The following is a 12,433-nucleotide window of genomic DNA, read 5'->3' on the forward strand; positions in this document are numbered from 1 at the left end:
CTCTGGCACACCACCAGTTACTGGCCTCTTGCTGGATCTGGATTATGCACTTTAATCACAAAACCTACTGCCAATTGGCTAGCCGTCTGGTAATGTAGGGATTTATGCAAGTTTATTTATAATACCTGAGTGGGGAATTGTGTCAAAAGCCTTGGCCAGGTTGAGGTAGGCTGTATGTACTGTTTTACCCTCATCAATGGCCTTAGTGACATTCTCAAAGAAATCCACCAGATTTAGTTGGCATGACCTGCCCTTAAATTCGAACTGGGTTGGGTCCAGAGTTTGGAGGTTTCCTGTGTCATTATTTCCAAGGTCCATAATTATTCTTTCCATAGCCCTACATATAAGACTAGTCAAAATTATGGTCTGTAATTTCCCATAACGGTCCCCCTTTATGCAAAGGGTGACTCATGCTGTCCTCCACTCTATCAGTACAAAGCCAGTTTGGAGGCTCTGGTTAAATAGAGATCCTAAAGTGCCTGATAAGTCCTGATTTAAGCTGTTTGAGAGGCAACGTGGTATACTGTCAGGCCCAAATGAAGCCGTGTTTTTAGCTTTAGAAGCACAGTGGTGACAACCTTTTCTTTAGTGACAACTAGCGGTGAAGTGGTGGAGGTTATTTCTTGGGGGGGGGGGGGAGTGGAAGTGATAGGGAGGTGAACATTGAGTTGAATATATCTGCCAGCAGACTTATTACATCTTCTGGCTGAGTAGAGGTGATGCCATCTACAACTAATTCAGCGCAATGTTGGGTGCTGCCCTTAAGTTTGTTTTCTCCAAGTCTAGGAATGCCCAGTGGGACTCTTCTGCATCTCTAGCTTTTTCTCAACTATTTGTCTGTTGTGCTACATCCTGATCTGAATCTGAACTACTCATCTCCCACCTTACTTTCTACTACTCTGCGTACTCATTTATTAACCATCCTCGCCAGCACTTTCATGTACTTCTCATGCTTGAAGATACTAATCAGACTATTTAAAACATGCAACTGAAATGCTAATTACAAAAGGGTACCAAAGCTACTGATGTGCTCTAGAAAGCTGATTACTGACTGGTTCAGACCAGGTCTAAACCAATCAGCAAACTGAAATCAGAGTTCATTTCTACCTTTTCTAACTCTAAAATCAATAAACTGGAGCCCTCTAGGAACTCTACTCCTAGAAAATGCTATCACCTACGTCTACTCAACTTTCCTAAACCTTTTAGACAGCTATGCCCCCCTAAAACCCAAAAGAATAAAAAGCAAAACAGTCCCTTGGCTAACCAAAAATACACTGGCTGCCATGCGGCTTAGAGATAAAGCCTGGTTACGCCACCAGAAAAATAAAACTCCCTCCACTCTCTCTGAGTATAAATCACTTTGACAAAGTTAAAAAGCTTGTCATAACAGACTGAAAAACTTATTTCATCTCACTACAAAATAATCATAAAACAAATCCACAGAAATTCTGGAGTGGTATCTCCACTCTCCTTAACCCTGGCAAAAAAGAAAACTCGTGTGCAGATCCTGATTCTCTAGACATAGATCTAGCTATGCAATTTAACTCTTTTTTTCATCAACTCTATTTCCAAACTAACCTCATCCTTCTCTAACAACACTACACCCCCTACCTCCACCTCCCCTCGCCTCACTCTCACCATTACTCCATCCAAAACAACAGCTGTGAGTCAGTTAACCAGTTCTCAGTCACAAACTTAGATCCAAAAAGAAAAAAACAAACTGGAAACACTCAAACAACTAATGTTTAATCCAAGATCAAGTTCACAAGTAAACACTTTCACCTTCAAGGCTTCTTCAGGTGCAGTAAATACTATCAATTAAACAACATAATTCAAATACATCTTAAAAAGGTCACGACTAATTACACTTTCTGATGCAGCATATTTAAATAAGGCTTTAAAGTAAAACTGTCATTAAGACCAGGTGGTACAAAAGCTCTCATTCTTAAAATCCACCTCATCACTTCATTTTCAATTAAAAGTTTTATATTCCCACCCCGCAATGGTCTATAAATTACTTTTAAAATCATAAACATAAAACTATGTTGATCACCTTTGTCTATAATGTGTTTACTATGAGAATGTGTGACTACTCTATGTCTAATATCACTGAGATGGCAAGTGATCTTTTTAAAATGTATTTAAATTATGTTGTTTAATTGATAGTATTTATTTCGCCTGAAGAAGCCTTGAAGGTGAAAGTGTTTACTTGCGAACTTGATCTTGGATTAAACATTTGTTGTTTTAGAGTGTTTCCAGTTTTCTTTTTCTTTTTGGATCTCACCATTAATTCCCTAATATCTCCACCTCCCAACCCCCTACTTTCTCCATAAAACTCATACCTTCCATAAAAAAACTCCTCCAAAAACTAAAACCATGTTCTAATGCCCCTGATAACATACCCTCACACTTTCTAACTACAGCTGGTGAATCCGTTGCCTTACCCATCTCCATACTAATCAACCGTTCTATCCAAGGTCATGTACCTCAACTATGGAGAAAGGCCTTCATTATACCCTCTGCACAAAGGGAGTAAGAATAATAATGTTACAAACTTCCGCCTTATTGCCATCCTATCCCCATCTCTAAACTCCTTGAAAATGTATCCATCTTCATCTTCTTCCCTACCTTACCGACAATCACTTACGTACTCCAACACAGCATGGATTTAGACCTGGCCACAGTACTACCACTGCCCTTCTTTCCTTCTTAGAAATTAACAAAGCCTGTGACGCTGGCTGTATAGCATCCACCATCCTACTCAACCTCTCTAAGGCCTTCGATACAATATCTCATAACCTTCTCCAAGCTAAATTCTCTAAACTAAACCTACCATCTCCACCCTCAAATGGTTTGATGGTTACCTCTCAAATAGACACCAAACACTCAAATGGAAAACAGCTACCTCCTCCTTCCTTGACACCTCCACAGGAGTCCACCAGAGTTCCATACTGGGTCCCCTCCTCTTCAATATATTTATAAACGATTTCCATTGCTCAATCCCTAATGCAAAACTTATCCAATATGCCAGCGATTCAACCATTATCTGTTCCGCCACCTCCATCCCCACACTAATAAAGCTCACACAAGAAGCTTTCTCTACCACCGAACACTGGATGTTAATCACCTAGCACTCAATAGCTCAAAAAACAAACTAATGTTATTTACACCTACAAAAACAACCATCGCTGACAAGAATTCATTTTCCATCAAAAGCCATAACAATACATCTCTTGAATTGGTATCTGAGGCTAAATTACTAGGAATCATTGATGACCAACTGAAATTCACCTATCACCTTCAAATAAATATCAAAAAACCCCACCAAAAACTTGGCATGCCCTACTGCAACAATCGCTACCTTACTCCTTCTACTAAGTTTATTCTCCCTACCACATATCCCATACCTTCTCTTCTTTATGGTGCTGCACTTCTAACAAACCTTCAAATCCTCTCTTACGACAAAACTCTCCTCTTGCTATTACAAAATTGCAAAGTTTGCCACAAGCCAAGTCTTCTACCCATCGCTGTCTAGCCCTTCATCAATTAAATTGGTTACAGCTGCCCAATTATCTCTCCTTTATCCAACTCACTAATGCCCACAAAATCATCTTCTCCCCCTCCCTGTGTCCCTCCCTATCCTCAACCTTCAAAATGCACCTCCCTGAACATCTATTAAGATCTAACAATCAAAACCTAGTAGAACTGCATAAACCTACCCGTCCCTCAGGCAACAATCTCCTGTCCTTCGCACACGCACACCAATGGAACTCCCTACCTCCATCCATCCATACCACCACAAATCTCTCTTCCTTTAAAAACTCACTCACTCCACTCACACCTAATTTCTCAGTGGGATTGCTCCTGCTCCCACCCCTCAATCTTTCATCTTAGTCTTATTTGACTCCATACATGGTTTTAGCAGGTACTGCTCCATGTGTAAATAACTACTCTTGATTTATAATGCTGACACTTTTTATCTCAGATATTGTCTCTGTTAAATGAAATATTTTGTGTGTAATTACTATAACCTAAACTTTCACTGTCATTTTTTTTCTTTAGAAACTGTATGCTTAAATGCAATTTTTACTAGTACTTTTGTACTTACTATAACAAAAATAAAACTTCTATTGTAATTTTGTTTGTAATTATTGTTTTGTTTTTGGAGCTTTTCTCCCCAGGACTCCATTGAAAATGGGTTCTTCTAGGCCCAATGGCCTATCCTGGTTAACCAACTGCAAATAAAATAAATAAATAATAAAAATTTCTGTGGGCTACATATTTTTCTTTTCTGCAATTTGTAGGGAGTTGACATTTTAAGAGTGGCTAGAGATAAGAGGTATGGAGTGCTCTAATATGAGTATGAAGATTTTTTTGGCTAGAGCATTATCCACCTCTTTAGTCAGCAAGCATGACAATCAGTATCCATGACCTTGTCAATCTGTAGTTCTGTGTGAGTGCTAAAAGAACGTTGTTGGTTAAGAATTATCCTTAGCTACTTTTGCTGAATGGTGCAAGGTACTGAAGGTTCTAAAGGATCTGTAATGGTAGGTGTAGGGTACTGACTGCAACCTCTAAGGGGTTCTAAAGAGCGTAACTGAAGATTTATGACTGTTCACAGTAGGGTTTGTTTTCTGTTAAGGCATCGGGGAAGGATGACCCAGAACTCCTCCTCCTCTACTTTCTTTTGCAAATGTTTATTCACATAACTTGAAAGGAAGGAATAGGCCTACAAACTACTACACTATCAACATGATTGAAATGAGGGTTTCTCCTTGCCTTGACAGAAGCAATACTTCTAAGTTTGAAAAAAAAAAAAAAAAGGGCTGGGTCAGTGTTATGAAGACTTGATCCTCGTTTAACAAAAACAAGCACATCAATATAGTGGCAGAATCATTCACATTTTCATACCAGATAAACCCAGGGGTGGGGATAATATACTCCAAGGGCCTATAAAGGGGCATAATGAACAGTAGTTAGAGAGAAGGAAACGGCTAAGGAGGAGGTATACAGAACCATGTACAGGAAAAAACAGGGTTAACAAATTGGAATAAAGCTTAAGTGAGGCCCAGTACCCATTATCTACTGATATCTATAAACAGACTGAGAAGCAGCAAGTTGTGCATGTGAAAAATTTGAGATGTTTGGGGGGGGGATGATACGATCTTTATCTGTATCAGAGACAGTGGTTTCCAGATCCTCCGACTCCTCCCTGGAGGCAGAGGGGGAGAAAAAAACTGTTCTTTATAGGTCCATACCAGGTATGCTTGCAGACATCTGTTGTCAGTGTGGTCAACCATGTGACAAGCACATGCTCAGTGTAATCTGACTGAGTACTGACACATAAGAAAGGATATGCCACCATCTGCGTAGGGATGAAAAGGCCTGCAGTGGATTTCATCAAACCTCAAACAACTGTCTGAAGTCAATGGCCTGAAATGGAAGCCTTCATTACTCTGGTCAAGTGAGAAATGTCTTCATTCTTAAGTACAACATAGAGATCTGGCTAAGGGGCTGCCCAGAAACAGGCTGGTCATGAGCATGCCCAACCATTCAATTAGGGGCTAGGGAGTATTTAAACTAGCACCAGAACACATCCCACAGACTGTCTGCATGACGGTGCATATTCTACTATCCCCCCTATCATCTGCAAAAGCAGAAGGTTAATGTGGACTCGAGCTCTTGCTAGTCAAGGGTGAGGACATGACACACAGGCACCTCAGAGTCACTGTCTCGGGGAAGGCTCACCTCCACTCACTTCAGTTTTGGCAGTGCTCTTCCACAGGCCTGTAGCTGTGAAAGATCACCCTGATAACCATATTGGGGTGCACTCTATCACTACCATCCTTCTACAGTGAGGTATGCATGTAGCTCCCCCATCCTGCATCTTTGGGTAGGTGGGATGAAATATTTAGAGTTGTGGCAAAAACGTCACATCCTGCTCTTCTCCTAAATAATACACACAAGTGTTGATTTTTCCTCATGATATGACAACTGCATGAATATTTTATTGGCTTTGCTGCTTTAGGCATTAAGTACAAGAACTTTTCCATGATAAATACTGACAGAGTAGCAGAAAAGAATCAGCAAGCTCAAAAGCTGGGGTCTCTCTTACTGCAGCTTGTATATGGAGTCACAATGTGCACAAATGCAGGATACACTTGCCTCCAAATGTGTAAGCTTCAGAGGAGAGTATCAGAAAGAAGGGAAAATATCCCAACAGCCAGCCTACATAGTATGACACAATGTCAGATCCTCAAAAAGTAAGAAGAATTTTAGATGACCTCAAGCCATCACAGCAGCAGGAAAGAAATGGAGAATGCTGATCAGTTTTTTTTTATGGATATTGTTTCACTGACACTGCTGACAGAGTAAACACTCATTCAAACGAACTACATTAGGAGCCCCTTTCTATCCATAAGTAATACACAACCCCTTTTGAGGTTGTAAAATATCACGATGTGTTTAATATCCCAAACATCAATGACAGTTACTTAAGAAAGTTCATTTTAATGGTTTTGAAGCAGAACACAATAATATATATATATATATATATATATATATATATATATATATATATATATATATATAAAATATACTTATATAAGGGTCTACTTCTATTTCCCAAATTCCCACTTATTCAAAGTACAAAATGACAAGACAACGTTGCTGAAAATTTAATGTAACACCCGGATCACAGTAATTTAACTCCAGGAAATTAACCACTTGGCCACCATGGTGAACTTTTCCCTTTTCTCCACTACCGTGCGATCTCGGAGTTGGTACATTTAGGTAGGGGGGTTGTGGGGGGCAAAGCCCCCCACTTGTGTGGGTTTGATTTGCTTTGTTTTGTTTTAAAGTGTTGGTGGTCATGTGGTTAGTTTCCTGGGGTTAAATTATGGTGATCTGGGTGTCCATTAAAGTAAAATTTCGGCAATGTCGTCTCGTCATTCAACTAAGTGGGATTTTGATAAACAGAAGTAGATCCATAGACATGGGCACCTCAGTGATCTCCTTATACCAACCAACGTCATAGGCTCCTGAGTGCTCTCATTGGGCAGAAAGGACCAGCATGCATTATAATTCAGTTTTTTTAAAATAAAGACACTCTTCTGCCTGAGGAGCAGAGCTGACTTCTTCCAGTTAAAGTCACATGGGAGAACTGCACCTATGTCAAGATCCAAGTCACAGCCTGCGCCATAGGGCTTTGAGCCTATGCTTTATAGGCTGTGGTCATGCACCTTAGAAGACTTCTGATGGGTAGACCTTATGAGTAAACATACTACAGGCAGGAGATCAAGCAATGCTGGCAGTAAGACTTGCAACAGGCAACCCAGATGAGTAATGCCGGTGACAACCTTACTAAACACAGTGTCAATGCAGTGACACCTGCAGCCAGTGCAAGCAGCATTGTTAGGGCATCTACTAAGACAATCCGTGGTGCTTTCAAAATGACACAGCAACATTTGGTGTACCATGCAGTAGTCTATGAACTGCAGATTAGTACTTAAAAAAATCTGCTCATCCTACTGCACAATACTGAATTAGGATTACTTTGACAGCACTTACCTTTTCTGGGTCGTCCCACTCTGCGGCTCACATGTAAGGCTGTAAATGACATAAATGCATGTATTAATCTTAACTCATGTGACCTGTGAGAAACCAATGTGGACACATGCAAACAAAGGAAAGATAAACTGTCTTAGTGTTACATAAAGGCACAGAAAACAATTTGCCCTGTTGCTTAGGAAACTGATTTTTTTGTATCCTGTACAAAACATAAGCATGCAGATCTGGAAAAAAAACTGTATATTGAACATCTTTACCCACAAAATGAAATAACTGTATAAAATATAGTTAATACAGTAACTATTATTGCTGCTAAGTATTTTTAATACCCTGGATTATGCTTCAGCTTCCACTAAGTACCATAACATGACAAGGAATACTTCATGAAATAATAGAACACAGCATAACTTCTGCTATGAAAACAAAGACCAAGCAAAAACATGGTTGATCTACTTTGTCTCATCAGTGCTATGGCTAGGAAAATATAAAGGAACAGTTTAGTTTTTAATATCCCAAGTAAACTTCATACACATCAACAACTCTTAACTATTCACACACATACTAGTTTTATGCCATAACCTGATGGTACATCAAACAGCACAAACTAAAGGTCAGAATATAAGGTGAAGGACCAGATGAGAAGGCAAGAAATGTGGAAAATGCATAAATATAGCTGCAAGTACAGAAAACTTATGGAAGAGCCTCATGTTGATCAGGAATGATTAAGAAGAAGCAAATTCAAACCAAGAGATGAAAGGTTAATATTGGTGGCCCAAGACAGTGAGCTGTGTACACGCTGGTTTACAAAGCCCAGTGAACATGTGGGAGAAACAGACAAATGTAGGTTTTGTAAAACTGAATTGGAAACAGTCACACACCCCATTGCTGGTTGTGAGATACTAACGGCAGAAGGACTTTATATTGAAAGGTATAAGAATATGGCAAGACTATTGCACTGGGGATTGTGCAAACATTATGGTACTGAAGTGGTTGAAAAACACTGGAAAAGTACAGTTTTGTACCTACCATAAATGTAGATGTCCGAACTGGATAGCATCTGCAGTCATAACAAATGGGTTGTCCTGTCGTCAGGCAGCCCTTCGGTCGGCCGGATTCCAAAGTCTGGGTCCGGCTTCGGCTGATGTCGCACTTCACCCGACGTCATCTCTGCTGGTCTTCGGGTATAAAGGCATCAGCCGACGCCATTTTCCTCAGGGTTTCTTGCCCCAGATGCCAGTTGCCCTCTTGGAAGGCTAAATTTTGGATAAATGCCAATGTTTCCAAAAAAGTAGAAGGCAAACACAAAAAATAAGCATGTATGTACATATATACAAACAAATACACCATAAGAGACTCCCCCCCCAGCTAGCTATTAGGATGGAAAATACCCTAGGAGTACCACAGAGGGGAAGGAGGGTGGGTAATCCTGACTGCAGATGCTATCCAGTTCAGACATCTACATTTATGGTAGGTACAAAACTGTACTATGTCCTTCATGGATGCATCTGCAGTCATAACAAATGGGTAGAATACCATAGCCAAACTAGGGGTGGAGGAAGAAAAATTATGGTGTAGTTAGGATCCCTTGCAGTACAGCAGTGGCAAACCCTGCTCGGGATCTAGAGTATAGAGGTAAATTATAATGCTTGGCAAATGTATGCACGGAGGTCCAAGTAGCCGCCTCAATAATGTCCTTGGTTGCCACTCCTCGTAAGAAAGCTGTGGTAGTGGCTGTAGCCCTTGTAGAATGAGGTCTTATGTTCTGTGGAGTTGGTTTTCCATGGTAGGAGTAACAGAATCTTATGCAATTTCCTATCCATTTGGAGATTGTCTGTTTGGAAATTGCTTTTCCTTCCCTTCCTGTTGCATAGGCTACTAAAAGCTGGTCAGTTTTTCTGTTACTTTTGGTTCTGTCCAGGTAGTAGCGTAACTGCCTATGTACATCCAAGGTATGCAGCAGTCTTTCCCCCCTGTTCTGTGGATTGGGAAAGAAGGTAGGTAGGTGGATTGCCTGGTTTAAAGACACTCTGGATACCACCTTAGGCATAAATGTAGGATTAGTTCTCATGGACACCCTATCTTGATGGAAGGATTGCACTGCCATTAAGGCCTGTAGTTCCGAAACCCTCCTTGCTGAGGTAATTGCCAGTAGGAAAGCAGTTTTCCATGACAGGTGTTGCAGATCTGCTGTTGCTGCTGGTTCAAACGGAGGGAGTGTCAACTTTTCTAGCACAAAGTTCAAGTCCCATGCTGGTAATGGTGGTTTCCTAGGAGGTTTTACATTCTTGATCCCTCTGAGGAACTGCCTGAGTAGAGGATGCGAAAAGACAGGTGGATCGAAGCTGTATTCTGCTGAAATAGCTGATGCATGTATCTTGATGGAGGAATAGGACAGGCCTGTATGTAGAAGCTCTGCCAAGTACTCCAGAATGTTAGCAATATCTATGTTCGACACATCTTTTCCTCTTTCAGTACTCCAAATGACAAACCTTTTCCATTTTCCTGCATAGTTCCTTCTTGTTGAAGGTCTGCGGGCTTCAAGGATAATGTCTTTAACCCTTTGGGAAAGGTCTGGGTTAGTTGCTGCTATGTGATGTTCCAGGCAGTCAGTTGCAAGGTTTTTAGGTTTGGATGCATGATGTTGTAGTTGTTCTGAGTTAACATCAAAGGCATCAGGGTATTGACCACATTCTCTCCCGAGAGATGCTCCTCAGCAATGGGTACCAGTGTTGTCTTGGCCAATTCGCAGCTATGAGGATTATCCTTGGACGTTCCTCTTTGATTTTCAGTAGTACCTTGTGCATCAAGGGAAGAGGTGGAAATGCATATGCTGTCAGGCCTTTCCAGCTGAAGGATAGAGAGTCCACCTTCCATGCAAGTGGGTGGAATGTCCTTGTGCAGAATTTCTTGAGCTGGTGATTGAGTGGGGATGCGAATAGATCTATTTGTGGCATTCCCCATTTCTTTGTGATGGCCTTGAAGATGTCCGGGTGTAGCATCCATTCGTGAGCATCCGAGGTGGTTCTGCTTAACATGTCTGCTAGGGTGTTCTCTTTTCCGGCACAAATATTGCCTGTAACTGGATGTTGTAGCTGAGAGCCAGATTCCAAAGGTCTAAAGTCATTCTGCATAGGGGTATGAATGAGTGCCTCCCTGTTTGTTGATGTACCACATGACTGTGGTGTTGTCTGTCCTTATCATCAAATGGCCTTCTTTGAGGAATGGTCTGAACTTTTGGATTGCCAGTTTTACTGCCAGCAATTCTTTTGGTTTATGTGCAGGTGCAGCTGGTCTTGAGTCCACAATCCTTGTATGCATTTGTCCAGCATGTGCGCCCCCATCCTAGGTCTGAGGCGTCCGTTGTGATGGTTTGGCTTGCTTGAAAGTTGTGGAAGGGTAAGCCTGGGTTTGACTGGCATGCTTGAGACCACCATAGGAACTCCTGTTTTAGGCATGGGATTAGTGGGATTTCTGTTTCTAAGCTGTGCCTGTGCTGAGACCATAAATTCTTTAGGTACCACTGTAGCTTTCTCATATGCAGTCTGGCATGTGGGACCAAGATTATGCATGATGCCATGAAGCCCAAGGCCTGCAGAACTTTTCTTGCTGTTAGTTTGTTCTGCTTTGTTAATGCCAAGAAGTAAAGAGGGAGTTCTTTTTGTTTTTCTGCAGTTAGGAATGCCATTTGTTTTACTGTGTCCAATTCAGCCCAAGAATGTTCTTGTTTGGGATGGTATCAGCCTTGACTTTTGTAAATTGACTGTGCATCCCAGGGCTTGTAGCAAGTAAATGACCCTTTATAAATCTGTTGTCAGCTTGCTTTTGTTGTCCGCTTGTAACAGGCAGTCGTCCAGGTATGGATAAATTTGGATTCCCTGTAGTCTGCAGTGAGCGATTACTGATGCCAGGCATTTTGTGAATACTCTGGGCGCAGTAGATAAGCCAAAGGGCAATGCTGAGAATTGATAATGCTCTGATCCTGCAAGAAATCTGAGGTATCTTCTGCAATTTGGTCGAATGGGGACGTGCAGGTATGCCTCCTTGAGATCTAGAGTTACCAGCCAACACGCCTTGCCCAGCATGGGAAGAAGTTGCTGTAGGGTCAGCATTTTGAATTTTGGGACAATGATGTATGTGTTTAAGATGGACAGGTCGAGAATAGGTCTCCAACTTTTCTCTTTTCTTGGTACTAGGAAGAGTCTGGAGTAGAATCCTTTGCCCTGTTCTGTTATTGGTACTCTTTCCACAGCTCTCATCCTTGTTAATTTCGCTATCTGCTGTAGAGCTTCTATTTTTTGATTTGGAGGTAGGTTTGGCATTCCTCTTTTTACTGGTAAGGTGTGGAAGTGGAACCGGTAGCCTTGGTCTATGGTTTGCAAAATCCACTTGTCTTTTGTGATATAGTGCCAATTTTTCGAAAATAAGGCTAACTTTCCGCCTAAAGGTGCTGCTATTTGCTCCCTGGTAGGCGGTGTCAGAGCCAAGTCACTGTGATTGTCCTGTTGCAGTGGCAGTGGTTGTGTCTGTGCCTCGGTTATTGCCTTGCCACTGTCGTCCTCTGTAGGCACCTCCTCTGGATTGATTTCTGCCTCTACAGCGTCTATTCCTGCCCCTTTGGGATTTTGTGGAGTCTGGAAAGGACCAATTTCTGGCAGGCCAGTTCCTGCTAAACCTTGGGGGCTGAACCTGTAAGAAATCTTTAACTGTTTGTACAGATTTTGCCTTTTCTTCCATTTTCTTCATTACTTGCTGGGCAGGTGTACCAAATAGATGGCCTTATCCATAGGAGCATCTAACAGCTTTGCTTTAACATGATCCGGTAAGACCTGTTCTTTCAACCATGCATGCCTTCTTATCACTGTGC

At 41.4% G+C, this 12,433-nt stretch overlaps 1 protein-coding gene across 43 annotated transcripts in view; it reads right to left on the minus strand.

Annotated features, from left to right (window-relative positions):
- The window catches only part of LOC122809254 (titin-like), a 3,339,665-nt gene that overhangs the window by 483,246 nt on the left and 2,843,986 nt on the right, over window positions 1-12,433 (minus strand). For all 43 annotated transcript variants that reach the window (XM_044080625.1, XM_044080596.1, XM_044080621.1 and 40 more), the window contains one exon: window positions 7,570-7,608. In XM_044080625.1, coding sequence (XP_043936560.1) covers window positions 7,570-7,608 — 39 coding nt within the window. The remainder of the gene's footprint in view (window positions 1-7,569; window positions 7,609-12,433) is intronic.

Source organism: Protopterus annectens, chromosome 8.part0 (assembly GCF_019279795.1).
Source record: "Protopterus annectens isolate FY-2018-M chromosome 8.part0, PAN1.0, whole genome shotgun sequence".
Classification (NCBI taxonomy): domain Eukaryota; kingdom Metazoa; phylum Chordata; order Ceratodontiformes; family Protopteridae; genus Protopterus; species Protopterus annectens.